This window comes from Lissotriton helveticus, chromosome 8, assembly GCF_964261635.1.
Source record: "Lissotriton helveticus chromosome 8, aLisHel1.1, whole genome shotgun sequence".
NCBI lineage: Eukaryota > Metazoa > Chordata > Amphibia > Caudata > Salamandridae > Lissotriton > Lissotriton helveticus.
Window position 1 is genome coordinate 1,149,805,818 of NC_136069.1, and position 18,033 is coordinate 1,149,823,850.

At 41.4% G+C, this 18,033-nt stretch overlaps 1 protein-coding gene across 10 annotated transcripts in view; it reads left to right on the forward strand.

Annotated features, from left to right (window-relative positions):
• Nucleotides 1-18,033, forward strand: part of MAP4K4 (mitogen-activated protein kinase kinase kinase kinase 4) — a 642,366-nt gene that overhangs the window by 481,896 nt on the left and 142,437 nt on the right. For 7 of the 10 annotated variants that reach the window (XM_078658037.1, XM_078658039.1, XM_078658042.1 and 4 more), the window contains exons 13-16: nt 258-419; nt 3,151-3,237; nt 5,499-5,730; nt 14,550-14,710. In XM_078658037.1, the coding sequence (XP_078514163.1) occupies nt 258-419; nt 3,151-3,237; nt 5,499-5,730; nt 14,550-14,710 (642 nt within the window). Of the gene's footprint in view, nt 1-257; nt 420-3,150; nt 3,238-5,498; nt 5,731-14,545; nt 14,711-18,033 lie in introns of all 10 variants that reach the window. The other 3 variants (XM_078658041.1, XM_078658045.1, XM_078658040.1) reach the window with 2 other exon arrangements.

An 18,033-nucleotide genomic window follows, 5' to 3' on the forward strand; every position in this document is an offset into this window, starting at 1 on the left:
GATAGAACAAGGATGAAAGGAAGATGAATGGGTGCTGTGTTCCCCTTCCAATAAACTAATCAAAGAATTATTCAATGAAGGAGAATTACAAGCACAAATATCTATTTTCAACCAGCATTCCCTTCTTTTGCAAAGAGGTTTGGTCACTATCTGGGTCTGTTTGACCATTGAATGTTGCACTACTTCAAGGAAAAGTTGTGTCTTGATTTAGGAAAGCTTTGCAAAAGTTGTAAGTATTCCTTCTTGTTTCCACTTAGCAACAAAGACGAGAGCGCGAGGCTCGGCGACAGCAAGAGCGCGAGCAGAGGAGAAGAGAGCAAGAAGAAAAGAAAAGGATGGAAGAACTGGAGAAAAGACGCAAAGAGGAAGAGGAGCGGAGGAGAGCAGAAGAAGAGAAAAGGAGAGTGGAACGGGAACAGGTGAGTCAATGGTAACCATATTGTAATCTTGCGTAAAATTATATGGGGAGATTTCATTGTGGACTATATGTATTCTGTAGATTGCTTTCGAGTATTTTTACGGCTTTATAAATGATCACTAGGTGTATAAATCTTGAACTGCGTGCACAATGATATTGAATGTGCCCAGTCAAGCACCGAATAGATCTGGATTTAGTGAATTGGCCCAAACTGGCATGTAACATTTTCATATTCCTTATAAGGTAACGGGTCAGGAATAAGACTTTCACTGGGTCTCGGTCTGTTTTATGTCATCTCGTTAAGAGAAGTATATACCTCACTGGCAGAAGGATGAATCGCTGCTTACCTTGTATTTCGTTCATACGCATCAGCCATTCGTTGTTTGCTAATTTTTTTTGTGTCAAGTCCATCTCTGGAACCCATGTGCCATGCCATGGAAGGTCCAGGAATGCTTCCCCGTTCATTTGGAGCCGGAAAGGTTTGGCACACAACATAGCTTTTCAGTGTTTTTTGTACAACCTTTGGGCTTTGTCTGCAGATACTTCGGTTTACATCTGTCTGCAAACATTTTCCCTGCTGCAGAGAAAAATAAGATATTAGTTGTAAACTTGCATCAAAGAGTGTGCTCTACAAATCCATCCTAAAGAGGGTACTTTGCTAGAGGTGACACTACCAGCAAATCACTTTGGAACCAAAAAAAAAATGTATTGGCATTTGAAAAAGAAACCTTTGACATTGCGGTGGCTCACTTTTGAGATGCGTCATATAGCGTGTATTATTCAATTTACCAGACTTGCTCAAAATCACCTCTTCACGTGTATTCATGTATTGTGGCTTTAGCATTTTTGACATATTGGAAGTTTCTCTTACCGAGTTTCTGACTTTTTATTGTAGTTTTTAAATAAGAAAAGATTTGCTCTAATTATTTCCTTCTATATACTGTCCTCACCGTCCTGGTCATCAGTCTTTTCTTGCCCCTATTAAGGCTCAGAAGCCAGACTTCTGATATCCACTAGAAAACATAACCAGATCACACCCTCTCATAACAAACTACATTAACTTACTACTGAAGCTACCAAAACATTAAACATCGGCAGCATTTCCTAAGAAGCCAGCCATCTAAACTGATCCCCTCATCTCGCAAATCTGCTCAACGTCTCAGGCGACCAAAAAGGTCCCACAAGCAAAGAATTATTTATATCTGTAAACACCTAAAATCAAAATCTCCCATAGGCGCTGAATGTAACTTTCAGTTGAGACAGCATCCTTCTGGAACTTGGCAACCAGCAGACTTCTGAACCATACATGTGTTCCTGTCATTCAGGAAACAACCAAAATCGCACCTCTTTTGTATACACCATATCTTCTCTCTGTATCTGGAGTCTCAGCCACAAATATGCTGTACTAACTTGTTAATTTGACTGTTCTAGGGATGTCTATTTTTATTGTATTGTAAAGTGCACTGAGGCCTTATGGTTCAGGAGTACCATATTAAATTATGAAGCAAATACATTGGGTATGTTGCACTGCAGGAAAAGCAAAAATTATGTATTAAACACATTTGAGAGCCTAAAATGTAATTTCTCCCACAAATGAGGCATTCAGCATACGTGTATCTGCCTCAGTTGATTAAACCTGTATCATTCAACAGCCTTATACTTGTCAGGACTGACTCCTTGTGTATGCTTTTACACCATTAAGGAAGGTGGGACATTGTCCTTCATCTTCGAGGGGATCAAAGAGTGAACACCGGGGAGGTGTTTTGCGCCCCAAAACATTTTGCAAGACTGACAAATTAGTACAAGCAAATGATAATCCCAGACCAGCAAAATCTCGCCATTTGTCATCAAGTCTGTTAATTTGCTTGAATGTGTTGCTTTCTGAAATTTGCTTTGTGACCTTGTACCATGTTTAATTCTTCATTTGTTTAGTATGCTCACACCCTACTCACTTTCACCATTTATTAGTTGAGTAAAGAAAAACATATATTTATAAAAAAAAAGTTTTTCTATTTTGGGCGGCGACAGTTGCTGGAGTATTTTTACAAAGAACTACCAGACTGTAACGCTGTTCAGGAGTTCTGTCAACACTGGGGAGATGAAGATTCACCAATATTCTGTGTTTGAGCGACTAGTCTGATTCGCACCATTGTCCTGCCATGCCTCTCCATTAAGGACCATTTCACACTCTCTCACCTTGTACATCGTTATCCACGACACCCCTTATACCACGCAACGTGGGTGACTGCTCTATTGCTTTCTCACTTCACTGTTATTGTGAGAGTTCAGGAGTAGTTGTCGCTATTCCTGGTGAATTACCATGGAGGGGGAGGGAGTGGGGGGGCTGAGGTTTCTGGGATTCTCAAACCACTCCCTAGTGAATGTCCTGGAGGGAGTGTTGGAACAGGATACAATTTTGCTTGTGTGTGAATGCATATCAAACACAAGGGGTTACAGGGAGAAGTGGCTACATTCTGATTGAGGTCCTTAAACTTTACTTAAGATTCCCCTATTGAACCCCATTAAGGTATCTCTGTGAAAATTATGATTGGCTATTTTGAGTGCTTTCATGTCACTGAATTGGCGCATGACAATCTTTTTTAAAAGTTGTACGGTGCACATTTATTAAGTATATAACCCTTTTCAGTGATCCAGTGAATTGAGCCTGTGTTGTGCAGGTTGATCTGCCATGTAATTCTGAAAAGGAATTTATTGCTGGGTAATTTTGACAGGAGTATATCAGACGACAGCTGGAAGAGGAGCAGCGGCACTTGGAAATTCTTCAGCAGCAGCTGCTCCAGGAGCAGGCCATGTTACTGGTAACACACTGTTATCTATGTTGTCCCTGTAGCTTGGAGGGTTTATGTGGCTGGCGTGTGCTAGGTATGCCTAGTGTCAGCCACAGCTGCACTGGCTGTAGGAGTATGAAGTCTTTGAAGGCTGTGTCCAATGAGCAGACTTACAGCCAGACATGATGCATGGAAGCCTTGCTTTTTTTTCTTTTTCTTGTTCTCTGCTTTTTTCTTTTGCCTTTGATACTCTTTACATCCTGTCACATACTGCAGCAAGCCCTATTAAATCTCACCACTTCTTCGGATGTAACATTCGTGGCTTCGAGGGAAATGCACAAAATACCGCCCTTCATCTTAAGCGGACAAATTTAGGGTTTGCGGTTCATTAATCCTTTATTTTGTGCCTTTCTTTTATTGCTGTCCACATGTGGTACTGACTTTCTTTACCAATGTCCATCACATCAGCAGATGCCATTAAGGGCAGCTACTCAAAGATAAAACGTCCATCAAATTTATATAATGAAAACTATCATCCCCTGATTCCATAGGAGATGGGGGCTGTAGCATCCGTGGAGATAGGTTTTCCTTATATCCTTGTAGAGAAATGAGCCTACTTAATCAGAGGTGGCACACATTGCTACTTGTGGGCTTATACAAAGTCTCGTTAGACATGGTCACTGATGAGCAGATTTCTCTTACATTAGTTTTCATTACACGCAGGTTGTGTTTGGGACATGGGGTGAAGCTGAAAACGCAGAAGTCAAATTTAAACCACTTTACAATGGTCAAAACATTGAAGGCTTTTGGATGTCCCTTGCTTGAAGCTTGCTGCTCTTGGAATGTCACTAAAGTCTTATCACCAGCTTTTCTCAGCAGTAAAAAAGTAGGAGATGCCAAGATGAGGCTACAAAGATTCAGAAGAGCCCATATACGTGTCTTCTTTTGTCAGGCTTATGCCTTCAACGTCTTCCTCTTTTGCCTTAATATCAGCCAAGGTTAACCGTGTTACCTGCTGCTCACGTTAAGATAACATGCCATTGCTACCCCTAGCCCTGGTGGGATGCGAGAGAAGCTGCTAACACATAAACACCATTATTCACAACATAATAAATGACACCAAAAGCACGTAGCTGAAATTAAGTTAAACTTTTATTGATTGAACAAGATGGCTTAACTTAAAAACGATCCATGTGTCAACAGTGGGTTCAGTGGACAGTTGACCCCTTCCCAAGAAAGCGAGAGCTGTCTTATTGGTAACCAAACCAATGCCACATTATTATGTACAGCTCATTAAATGTGTAGCGGGTTGCTTTGTTTCCAAAGCCCAGCTCCTGACAAGTCACAACGAAACCTCAACCATCCACAGCCGTTGTGCAGGATTCCAGTTGTCCTTTGAATGATTTAGGAGAACTGTCACTTCATCTCATGCCCACAGTAACGACTCACTGTGACCTGAGAAAATCCCTTTTCTCCTCAAGAATCTTGGATGGCCCTTGTAGTTGTATAAAGTTTTAGGATCACCCTGTAACACCTCGGTGTGACTCTGAAAGAAGTAAAAATTATCAGCAAACTATACTGTTCATAATGGTGGGTGGGTAGAAGAATGCTGACTGTAAAAGAGGTGCAGCCTTACTTGCTGGCCCTTATATATACACCACCTGGTTGCACAACACCCCCATGACATTTGGGGGTGGTGGTGTCACCTGTGTTTCTTATGGATATTCCGAAGGACCGAATTGTTCCTCCCTGATTGGCAGGGTAAAACTGCGAAGATGTTGTCCCCTCTGTCTCTGCGGCAGGTGTGGCTAGCTTCATCCCCACCTCTCAGTTTATCCTCAAAGGCAATGAGCTCCAATGCACTTCTGACAAACACTGCAGAAGGTGGAGGGTGATGGGAACATTACTCACTTAAGACTGGAGATGAGATATTAAAGGCAATTATGTACTGCACCAGATTTCAGCCTGCGCTCAGCAGCATGAACATCCCTCTCCCACTAACCGGAAGCACATTTTGGGATATGGGATGCAGTGATTTGCGTTTTTGAAAAACTGAATTGTAAATTGTTTTTTAAAAGCTGAAAATACTGCATCAATCGACTATTGTTTTGGAGGCTTTCTAATACATTTTAAAATGAGTGTTAGCCGTTGGGTTAATATGCCTGTAACTCTAACACTAACCTTTTCTGTTTTATTTGGCATGTTCATATTGTCTACTCTGAGTTTGTCTGCTGAATTGCAAGTTTAAATCTGGAGATGTCTTGTATAAGTGTCTGCTGGTTCTCTCTAAGGAATACCGATGGAGGGAGATGGAGGAACATCGACAGGCGGAGCGACTGCAACGCCAGCTGCAGCAAGAGCAAGCTTACCTCCTCTCTCTACAGCACGATCACAGACCACAGCCACAACAGCAACCCCAGCCTCAGCAGGCACCACAGCCCCAGCCAGAGAGGACGAAGCCAATTTACTACACGCCTGAGCAAAAACCCATCTACGAACCCACAGAACGAATGCGGGAGGCGAGTATTCTATTCATATTTGTGAAAGAAAATGATTTTCAGTTGTAACTTTGGTAATTCATGTGTTAGCCTTGGATGGGTTACAATTATTTCTATTCAATGTAGTTAGAACTAGATGCTTGAATGGTGTTTGCTGTGAAGAAGCTTTAATTAGAGCATGTGTGTGTATTTGCACACTAGTACTTTTATATGCATTTGCTCTTGTTTGTGTGTATGTTGGTGTTTGTTCAATGCAACTTTATCTCACTGCTCCTGTGGTTGCTACTAATCCCTATAGAACGTTAGTGTTTCGGTATGGTAAGATGCGGGGGAGCGACTTTGAAGTAAAGTAAGGATCAAAGAATGTCTAGAGATTAGAACGTTTACAAAACCTGTGGTCTTAAACCGAAATAATTTCGGTTTGTGATGCCCTGTTACGTTACATTTTACGCTCTGAAGGCAAATTTATGTTCAACAACATTGGCACCGTTCCTTACCCTCAACCCAAAACAGCTTTACTTGTTTCTCTTCATCTTTAGATTGCTCCAAATGCCCTTGCACATTTTGTGTCCCAGACTGTCAGTACATTTTAAACATTTTCAATTAACACAATTCCAACTGCAAGGTGACCCTCCAAGATTAAGATGGTTGAATACACTGTATTTCGTAAAGAGTATACAGTACTGTTAAAGTACTGCACCTTTCAAGAGCCCAAACCCATTACTCCCCAAAAAATCTCAATGTAAATTCCTTGGAGACTACATATGAAAATATGATTAAGATGATAAAACATTTTCATAAGAATACATTTGACCAGACCGCAACATAATTCAAACTCTCATGTTTTTTGTGATCATTTAGTAAGCTTGGGCAGCATCTGTATGCAACATATAGTTGAACATGGTATTGCCTCTCTTAAGTTTAAAGTGCAAGGCCTGGGTTGCAATCCACATGTATTTTGCAGACATTTTTAATTTAAGTTCTTTCTATTTAATATAAAATTGCAATGACTGTAAAATGAAGCATGATCTCAAATGTTATAGTAACCCCTAAGCCAGGAAGAGACGCAGTGGTCTGCCCAAGTTCTGAGTCCTCCTGTTTACAGCTGTGCACTGTAGAATTCTTAAATGAAATCTGTTTTGGGTGGAGAGGTTTTTTCTCTTTTATCTGTACTGCTATATGAACAAGAAGGCTCCCAGGTCTCCACCATTAGAGAACCTTCATTATAATCTAGGGCTCAACATTTTAAAAAATCACACTCCGTTTTGCCTCTGGCAGGATGGAAATGGGTAATAGCATGAAACAGTTCTCTACTTTCACCCTTGCTTTTTGACATTTTGAAACATTAACAATTCCCATCGGATCAGAAAATAAAATGTTTGGTTGAAAGTGGGATATACTCAACACAAAACTAGAGCCAATGCTGATAATTTGATAACACTTGTCACATATTTACTGATGTTGTTATTGTTAGTGTTACTAATAAACTGTTATAAAAACTACAGATGCAAAGGAAACTGATATAGTTGTAGCATTTTGGAGGAAATTTGCACTGAAAACAGCAAAAAAAAATTTGGGGAGGCAGAGGCGCGTACCAATGAATTACCAACAGATGTTGAGGGAGCGGAAAACACTGGAGAAAAACAAAAGAATAAATGACAAGCATTTACAATGCAACGGGTTCGCCTTTGGAAAAGTTAGAGCTATTGGCATTGTAAATGACAACACTTGTGTTTATGTGTTGGTTTTGAAAACAGATAAATAAATGGCATTGTCATTTACATTGCCAATAGCTTAATCTCTCGCAAATGTGAGAGTGAGATAAAGAAGCTGGGACTGCATGGTGGTGGATGAAACAAGCATGAGGTTCATACGGTACAGCGTAGGCCTACACCCCCACAGCTCCTCCTGCCACAATCACGTTCCTGGCTTTACTACTCTGGTACTTGTGTCTTTTGGAAGTGCTCCGAAACATATTCTGAGTATCATAAAATGAGTAGGTAAAATAAAATTCAAAAGGTAATAGGGTGGTGTTCAAAGTTATTTTCAAAAGAGTGGGTTGAGTTCGATAAAGTTTCTTTTTTGTTGGCAAATATTGCTTCTTCTAAGAGTTTTAGAAACAAATACGGGGTGGTTTAATTGTGCTTCTTCAAGGCGTTTTAGAGACAAATACAGGATGGGTTGATCTCATTTAACAGGGAAATGGGGGTGTGGGGGCTACGGCTTACGAGTTTAAAAACGAAGCGCATGTTCACAAGTTTTTGTCTGAGGCTGTAACAGTAGCTGCTAACACCGCAATCCTCATGGCAACGGCAGACGCCCTTCAGCCCGCCAACCCAAGGGCAAAGAGGTCTAGCACAACGATCCTCCCCTTCAGCGGTCTCCAATCGCATGCAGTAGGTGAAGCGTCAATCATAAAACCTCTGGATGCTCATTGCACAAATACATTGTGCGTGTCACGTGGTTATACCCACCTTATAAACAAACCTTTGGAATACCGAGAGAAGCAGTTTCCGTGACAACCTGTTTTATCAACCAAGCTTTAAAAAAAAAAACTGTTCCAAACCGGCATGCCCTATTACATCTCTGATTGGTTAAAATCTGGTTCGGCAGAGGTCGTAGTGCGAAATCGGCGTTTTGTTGGTTGCTTAGACTGTCATTCGCTTCATGCAACTTTAACAGTGGGTTTGGTTGCGCGAATAGCGTGTACATCAACAGATTCGAATCGGGGCGGAAAGAGCGGCGGGGAAAGAAGATACAGGGAGCCATGGACGGACGCAGAGCAGGGGGAATGTCGGGTATAGATCGGTGGGAACGCCTGGGTGTGCTGACCAGCATTGGTAAATGGTTCATGAGATGTTTTATTTATATAGCTTTGAAAGTCAAAGTATGGGGTTTTCAGCAGAGTCCTGAGCCTCGCTACGCCAGACACCACATTCATAGACCGAAAAGGAAGCTGGAGCAACCTCGTGACCCCCGCTGCAAGCTTTCTGCCCCGGACGCCCCCGCTGCGAGTTTTCTGCCCCGGAAGCCTCACCTTTGTCGTCCACAGCTTGAGATGCGAGAAGTCGACTGGCCCCCGGCGCCATCTTCGCAGAATGACTAAAACAAACCTCTGAAGAAGAAAAAAAAAAGACAACAGCCCACCGCCGCAATGACGACGTTAAAGGGGCGGGATGAGTAAAAATCGCGGGAACGCCCACGAATCTGCTCCGGCAATGACGGACAGATCTGTCTTCCAATGGCTAGCCTCCATTTATGGAGCTAGCCAATGGAAGACAGAGGCGGGAGAAAGCTCCATACTTGTTTACAAAAGTTTTCGCCTGCGCGATACTGCTTGCGCAGTAAACGCCAGGCGAAACCTAAATACCACGGAGATGCAGTGGTGGAATATGAGCAACATTACATTGGGTAGACCATTCAAACAACCAACACTCCCATTAACCATTACAACAGATGAATCCCACACAGATTGCGGAGCTCACATGGGAGGACTTTACTTCATGGGCATATGGAGCCTAACAGAAACAGTACAGCAGATACATATGTTGGAGCTCAGGGCTGACTTTGTAGCACTGACCCCTTCCAGATACACGTGGAGGGAAAGGCAGTGTGAACCCAATAGACAACACAATCACTGTGTTCTTAAATCACACGTGCTAACCAAATTAGCACAGGATATATGGAAATAGGCTCTAGAAACGAATACAATGCTAATTGTGTTGCCCCCATCAGAGGAACAGACCACAGAAGCAGACAGACCAGTTCCACACAAGTAAGATCTAAAGCAATGTATGTTGAAGGGCATCTTTCAGAGGTTGGGCACACCACACATACGCTTGTTTGCAACCCAGAAAAATACAAAAACTTCACTTTCCAGATTTCACCTCTAACAGTTTGTTAAGAATGTCTTGTTGATTTAATGGTTAGGCATTTTTACCAATGCTTTACCACTGACTTCAATTACACCATATCATACAGAAATATAAACATGCAAATATGAAATTAATCTTAATAGCCCCTGTGTGGGCCAGAATATTCCTGAAGGCTTAGAGTTTGGTCATCTAGACCTACCACAAAGATCCATGGAGATATTTGAGTTGGTCAGGAGACCTACTACAAGAAAGTTTTATACGGACAGGTGGAACAGATTCATACAATGGTGTAACCCGATAGGCCTTGGTACAAGCTGAAGATGCTACACTGGTCCAGTCCTGTATCTCATACATTTGATAGATGAAGAGCTCTCCTACACCTCACTGAAGGTACACTTAGTTGGCTTAGTGGGGTCTACAAATATAATAATACTGAGACGCTTCTTATGCATACCAGTTATATGTTTTCTAGAAGGAGCACAGAGAATATCTCCCTAAGGGACGTACCCATACCTACGTGAGACCTCAACTTCATGCTGAAACATCTGAGGAAGCCACCTGTTGAACCCATTCATAATGCCGATCTCATATATTCACCAATGAAAACCGTATTCTTAATGGCTATCACATCATTAAGGAGCATTATTGGAGTAGAGCCCCTTACAACACAGGAGCCATATCTACAGACACACAAGCAAAATGTATTGATGAGAACAATTCCACAGTTTATCTGAAAGGTGGCATCACATTTTTATGTGAATCACGTGGCTTTCTTCCAATAATCTGAGACACAGGCTGCAGGAACCCTACATATACTGGATGTAAGATGGCCAATAATGTATTTCTTTCAGAAGGCAAGCCAAATTCGAAATGGGCGGTCTATTTTTCATCTCCTTTGCGCAAGCAAGCAATTGATCTTGGGTGAGAAAAGGGACTATTACAAGGTGGAGTTTGGAATTCAAGACTGCCACAAAACATCAGGAGTAACATTGGAGAGAGGCCAAGGGCCCATCTGACAAAATAAGGGAGCAATGTTTGCCTACCTAAGTAATGCATCATGAAATGACATTTGCATGGGCTGCACATGGTCTTCAGTTCCCACCTTCACAAAACATCACTGTGAGGACATTCAAACCAGTAAGGAGCCTTGGGTGGGACACAGAGTATTAAACCACCTGTTCAGATGCACATACAACAATCCCAGCCTCGAGAGAGAAGATACTGCTAGAAAACCATCCCACAACATGTGAATCGAGAAAAGATTGACACTGCAAAACGAAAAGGCTACTTACTGGTAGTAATAGTTTTGCAACTTAAAGAATTGGGTGAATTCACATGCGACCACCCCTCCTCCCCCATACCAGGTGCATTTGCAGATGGGGGGGAATCAACAAACTGAAAAAAGGAACCCATACAAAGGGGAGAAAAAAAGAACTTCAAGATGGTGACTACATTGAAGAGATTCTGCGGCACGGTATGGTGTGATGAGTATGATGTCATCCGAGGAGGGAAAAGGAACCAAATGGGTGATGACTCTACGATAACAAGAAAAAGGAGGGAGAAATCATTTAGTCTACCAATTTTGGACCCAATTACTAAATGGCGAAATGATGCCCAGAATGTGAATCAAGAAAATTCTTGAAGCACAAAAACTACTCCTACCTCTAAAACAGTTCCCCTACCCAGCATATACAGTGCTTAATATGGCCAGTGCTGATAGTTAGAACTCTTAGGAAAAGTTGCTTTTCTTTACAGGCCAAGGACAAGGGTTTTGCCCAGATTTGCAACTCAGTTGAATGCAGTACAAGGTTACCAGCAGACTAGTAGATTCATACAAACGTGCACAGAATTAGTGTATAAGAAAGACGGGCACTGTAACATTCACATCAGTGACCCAAACCTGTTTCTTGAAGCTGCATCAACTTTTGGTAGAGATTCAAAAGAATCAACAAAGTCACAAAATCAAGTATTTTATAACTTGTATTTAATGAGAACCCAAAAATGTTTCACAGATGTGGAACCTTAAATCTATGAATCTGAAATGAAATTTGGAAAATTGAAGAATTGAAGGATTAAGCAAAGGTTCATGGTTGAGCACGGGCCAATGACTGGAAAAGGTTATTGGGGCTAGCTATGGCTAAGACTACCTTCAAGAATTCGATCTACCGTAACATACTCAGTTTTTGTTTATGATGCTGTATTTGATTGGTTTAGAATGTTTGAGTTTGTTCAATGGCGGCACAGATGGCTGAATGGAGGCAGCTCAGTAGAGAGTATAGATATAGTTTATTGTAATCCTATTATGCTGCTGTAGCATGCCTGTTTCAGTTCTCCAAAAACTGTTAGCTGTGAATAAGCAGTTTCCAGATATCATGATACCATTTAAAGAAACCTCCTTATCCTTCATACCAAATGCTGTAATAGAATTGGTCCAGTAAATAGCTCTCATGTCTTTATTTGGTCTATAAGAGCTGTTCCCTTACTAATGATGTCGGACATAAGTTAACTTCCATCGCAGTGAGCCTACGAGAAAGGTAGATCTGGCAGCTGATCTCAGCTCTTCGGTGTAATCCTATTTAGTGTTTCCAGAAAGGCAAATTGTAGTTAAAAACTATTACTACGTCTTGAAAAGTTGCTCCACCCACAATATGTTGAATTTGTTTATCAATTCTCATTTAAGACAACCCACTTATTGATCTAGGATTGATGCTCTTACTTTGGTGCACACTGTCAGCCCTGCATTGCCGCTGGTGTTATTTATCCATCAGACCTTTTAGGCCTACCTGCGGACTATGAAAAAATCCATGTGTTTATGGAAAGGGAATCTATTTGCAGCAGTGAGTACTTTGAGGATCTGTTGAGAGCCATGTTTTGGCTAATTGGGAAGTCCAGGCTTTATTTATTTTTTTATTGCATTTTTCATTTTATCCTGCCTGGCCTAATTTTGCCCTTGTCCGATTATACAACTAAAAACACCAAATCAACAAACTCCTAGTGACTGGCTTTATAAAAGAATCACAAGGAAAATATCATTTTTTAGTAACGATTCTGCATTTTGAACTCTAATTATTTAAGCAGCATAAAATGGCGCTTCATTTAAATATCCACATCTTGGGCATTTCTATAGACCTTCATTTAACAAAGTGTTTGGGTTAGGAAAAGTAGCATCACGGTTCACTGTCTATTTGCTGCAAAAGAGGAAAGCTGAATTGCGCCCCAAGAACTGCAGAAAGGATAGCGAGACTATTGGTGCCCTGTTTACTTTCTTTGCCGCTTACTTTTTGTCCTGGGATTGTAGATACAAAGGCAATGCCAGGGGCACCTAAGGCCAATGTAAGAGTACTAGCCATTACCGCCGCATGAGACTATGCGATTCTTGCAGTGGTGCCTAATGTGCTGGAATGTTTTTAGGGTAAGTGTGAAAAGTTATGTACAGTTCATTTGTTTGGCAGGCCCAATGCTAAGTGGAAAAACCAGAAATTAAATATTCTCCATGGAGGCATTACTTCTCCCCAGTTGACCTTCAGATGCGAGTTGCGTACTGTGAACTAGTTCTGAACATGGGAACCTGGAGGAACGACACCATCTTTAGGGTGACTCTGTGAACTGTAGACTCCTCAATATACTTCTTGAGAGCAGGAAGGTCTCAGATGCGTAGAAGATGGTTTAGCCTTGATGTGGTTTGTCTGAGTTAGCCTGTCTCATAGGCAGGTTTCCAATATATGCTCGTATTCAGTCTTTACTGCTAGCTACCTGGTGTGAACCCACCATATTTTTTTTTTCATTCAGCATTCATTCCTTTTTTGACCCCTATGCTTGAATTATTTACCATGGTAAGACTGAGTCCTGTGTAACTTTGAAAACCGCACTAAGCATTATTAACAGGACTGCAGAGCTATACAGCTGTGTCTAGTAACACGTTTACCTCATTGTAAACTGTCCAAACTCCAGCCAATGGATGCATGTGCTCTAAAAACCACTTCACACAGACTCCACCTAAATGTATTCTCTACTGCGTGTTGTGTGACGGAGTCCCTTACCAGAGCTTTTGTTTTTTATTTCTACAGAAATATTCAGCAGCCATCTTCTGTATCTCCGCATTGTCAGGGTCAGATTACATTGATTTGCCTGTTTTTTTCCCCTTGGGATTTCTCACCGCTTCACATTCTGCTGCAGCCAGAACCTATACCTATCTTTGGGTCTGATCACTATAGATTTTATCAATTTATTTTTTTCAAAATTCCAGAATCCTTTTCTGAAGAGGACCTTGTACTTTTTGAGACCTAATGAAAATGCATGCAGATGACCCCTTCATTGAGCTCTTGTAGTAGTACCTGTATTTCAATCCTGTTTCAAAAGACCGTTCCATCTGCTGGACCTTTTCTTCAAAGCCCCTAAAGCACAGGGAAACTGGGCACTTTTTCATCATCAGGGACACTGATGCTGCTTTTAATGTTGTATGGAGTATTGCACTAACTCCACCTTGAAAGGCACAGAAAAGTAAACCTGGGATGACAACGATTTAACCTACTGCCTCTGCGCCCTGGTATGTCTTGCACATCGCCTTTAGACACATATAAACTGATACTGCATCCAGATAAGACTAGATCGAACACCTGGTTAGCAAGTCCCTAACTAGTACTTAATATGAGCAAGTGTGAGCAAGTGTTGCAGATTAGACCAGACGTATACCACATACAATGCGCAAACACTCACACTCTCCTCTATGGATACTATCTACCTACAGCCCATCTGAATGTGACAGAGGAACACCCAAACACCCCCACTCCCCCTCTTTACCCTCAACAGCACTTCACTAAGCCACACCTCCAACAAGCCGCGTTTGTACTGTTTATTTTGCTTTGTGTGCATAATTTGCCATTAGTTGCCTGTAAACGTGTAATCGCCACAGATTTTGCTGATTTGTTTCTTCTGTAAATAACCACTCTCATTAATACACTCCAGGCAGAGGAAAGGTTTAGGAAAACGAACCAGAGCTCCCCAGAAGCGCAGACGAAACCAACAGCTGCCAAAGTGTTGGAGCCACCAGTGCCTTCAAGATCTGAGTCCTTTTCCAATGGAAACTCTGAAACTCCCCAGCCTGTGATGCAGAGGCCGCTTGAACCACAGGTACATTAACTACACTGCTGAGGCAGCGGGGAGAGTTCTTGGAGCAAGTAAGGGGTGGTGAAATTAGTAAATGTGTTTGTGTGTGTATATATATATATATATATATATATATATATATATATATATATATTGAACCCACACTCCACCTGATGGCACCCAAACGCCAGTGATGTACAAACTGTAGTGCTTCCGCCGCACTGCCTCAATCTTCATTTCTCCCTCTAATTTCTCAAAACTGGGAATGACACTCAAAGAGCGTGTGATGCGTTTTTTTAACCCCTTCAGTGCTGCGCGAATTCCGCTGCAGTGCTGAAGGTTCTAAAGAACCTATGGACTCATGACGGAACGGTTCCGTCATGAGCACAGGCCAACCGACGCTCATGGCGGAACCGTTCCGTCATGAGCACCGAAGGGGTTAATAGTGCAGAGCTGAGCATTACTAAAATTTTTGCATTTTGGCTAAAATTAGCCTTGATCACGTTGTTGGGGGGAAACAATTCAATTTGAAATCAAAACTAAAAAGTCCGTAATCGGCTTGATACAAGCAAAAAAAAAATCCAAATATTTCAAGAGCACAGCTGCACAGCAGGTTAATTTAAAAATGTATCCGGAAACCTTTGCCTTCCAGCCTACTAGAATGAAGTGGTGGTGCTATGATCTGGCTCCTAAAAATGATATTCCTTGTGGAAAACTTCATTAAAGGTATTATTTCTCAGGCCAGGCAAGAAAGGTTCTATACACTTATTGCCAAGTCTAAGAATCTTTTCCATATGTCATGAAGAAGAGAAGTTGGGATGGTTTTAGTTGCCAGTTGACCTGGGTATTCGAAATAAGCAGTTCTCATGATTGTGGTGTCATGCCTTTCTGACAGACATACTGCCACTAGGAACTAGATTTGTGTGGCTAATTCCTGTTATACATGATAGTCACAATTTACTGTTTACTAAGACTTCTGTCAGGTGCCACAATTCTTAAACAAGAATTGTGAAAGATGTTGAACAATCAACCCCAGTACAGAAGGGTCACCAAATGATCCCTTTTATGATTGGGGAGTGTCGTAATAAATTAAGACTTGCAATTTCTGACCCCTGGCACTGAAGGTAACCACTAGTGTGCTAAATTGTTTTTCAAAAATGTGTAAAATAGAAAAATGACACACACAACACGAAGGACAATTTCTAGTTTGGTATATTCATTGTCATATAACCAATGTTACTTCTAATCAAGCAATTTTATTAACTTTTTTGTTTTTCAATAAGCTGCCCATAACACATATATTACATATAAAAAAAATTACAAATGGCTAGGATATACAAATCCCAGTGTACATATACACCATGCATGAAACAATGAAAACATGTATCAAATTCCAAAGTTAATAATATTCTTTATCCTCGTTGTCTATTTGGGGATAATAGACTCAGGACATTAAACTATGCTGTCATTGAAATGGGCTGGAACAGAGTTCCATCAATGATGATAGACAGCCATTCCCCTTTCATACAATTTAGTGTCTTTTTATAATGCCACTTATTATTCTGACCTCTAAAGTGGCTCCATTTTGTTTCATGGCCTTGATCCATGCATAATGTTTTGCCTCCTCTTCCTCCACCTGTTAGAACGACAAATGTCTCAGGCAATAGTTTCAACTACGGAAATGTCGCCTATCTTAGCATTTGACAAGCTTACACCAGTGATCAAGCTTTTTCTGATCCATGCTGTGTAATAGTCGACCTTCGCGCCTTCTTATAATCTGCTTTGTGTCAAGGCTTTTAAGACTGGGCTCTTTTCCTCATCTGTCCACCAAACTCATTCTGGAATCTTGATAGAGCCATGTTGTTGGCCCCATGATGCTGTCTGAGGTTTCTGTGTATTTTAGAAATTCAGTTGATCCATTCACCAATTCTAGTTGTTAACAAGTGTGAACAGTATTTTGACAGTTCAAGTTTTGAAGAAATAATGCCCATATGTAGCTTATTAGGTTGGCAGTTCCCAAACTGCCTGAACCTATCCGCCCCCATTACTGACAGATGGTAAATTCTGGGCATAAACATTTGCATTTTCAGCACTGCTGATTTAAAATCAAAGTGTTTTACTGCATAGTAATGCTGCTTACCTTAAAATGGACACATTTGGAGCCTTTACTCTGACGCTGTTTTTAAAAGAGGATCCTTATTCTCTTTGTGAGCCTCCTTAAACATCCCTTGCATTTGTATTGGATGTTTATAAAGTGCACAATTCATCCCCAGAGGGAGACCCTGGCGCTAAACTATTTTCAATACTGGTTCTGACATGGGCCTAAAGTGAGTATAACCATGTCTTCAATTTCTTTAGCAATGGCAGCAAATCGGGCACAGTGCGTAAATCCATAGGGAGTTTATTCCAATGAGTGAAGGCTTAAAAGTTTAAAGAACGGCAACCCATCTGGGATTTTTTCAGATTCTTTTTCAAGATATCAAAGCCTTGTTAGCTGATCGAAGTTTCCGCATAGGTTTGTGAAAATGGTCTATGTTGGACAATAGTGTAGGGCCAATTCCATGGCATGCTCTGTCTGTATGGCACGTTACCTTAAAGATGACCCGTTTACAGACTGGAAGCCAATGGAGCTGGACAAGGCAAGCTGATGCTGAGCTCGTTTTGCTTTTATTACAAATGCTTGCAGCTGCTATATTTTGAATAGTATGGAGCTGTGTGAACAAGTACTCAGCCATGCCTACATAAAATGCATTTCCATAATTATTCCTACTCTGGATGAGAGCTTGGATTATGTTCCTTCTCCAAGCTACTGGAATTCATCGGAATAGTTTCCGAAGGCTACATAGCAGTCCAAACAAACCCCTCGAGACCTGGTTACTTGCTCTTTTAGGGTCAGAGCATTGTCAGTAAGAAAACCCAGATTTCTAATCACTTTTTGGGGGGTTAGGTGCCTAACATTTTTTGCCACCATAAATCATTCCAGAATTTTTCAGCACCGCCAAACAACATTTCAGATTTTTCTGCATATAGTTTCAGACACTGTGTGTACAGCCACTCTGTTACCTAGGAAAGGTACTCAACTAGATTATCCTTTATTTTAATACACTTATCGTCAATAGAGGTAATCAGTTGAGTGTCATGAGCATAGATTATAATGTAAATGTAAATGTAGTATACTTGTAAAGCGCACAACTGCCCCAGCAACGGGGCGTCCCGGCGCTGTATAACTCTGGGGAACCCGTCCTGGCTTTCCCTGTGGGATGGTCCCTTGCTGGGAGTCCCCAAGGTGGAGCCAGGCATCCCCGGAATTGGTGGGGCCGTTGTGGAGATTAGGCAAGCTAATGCCC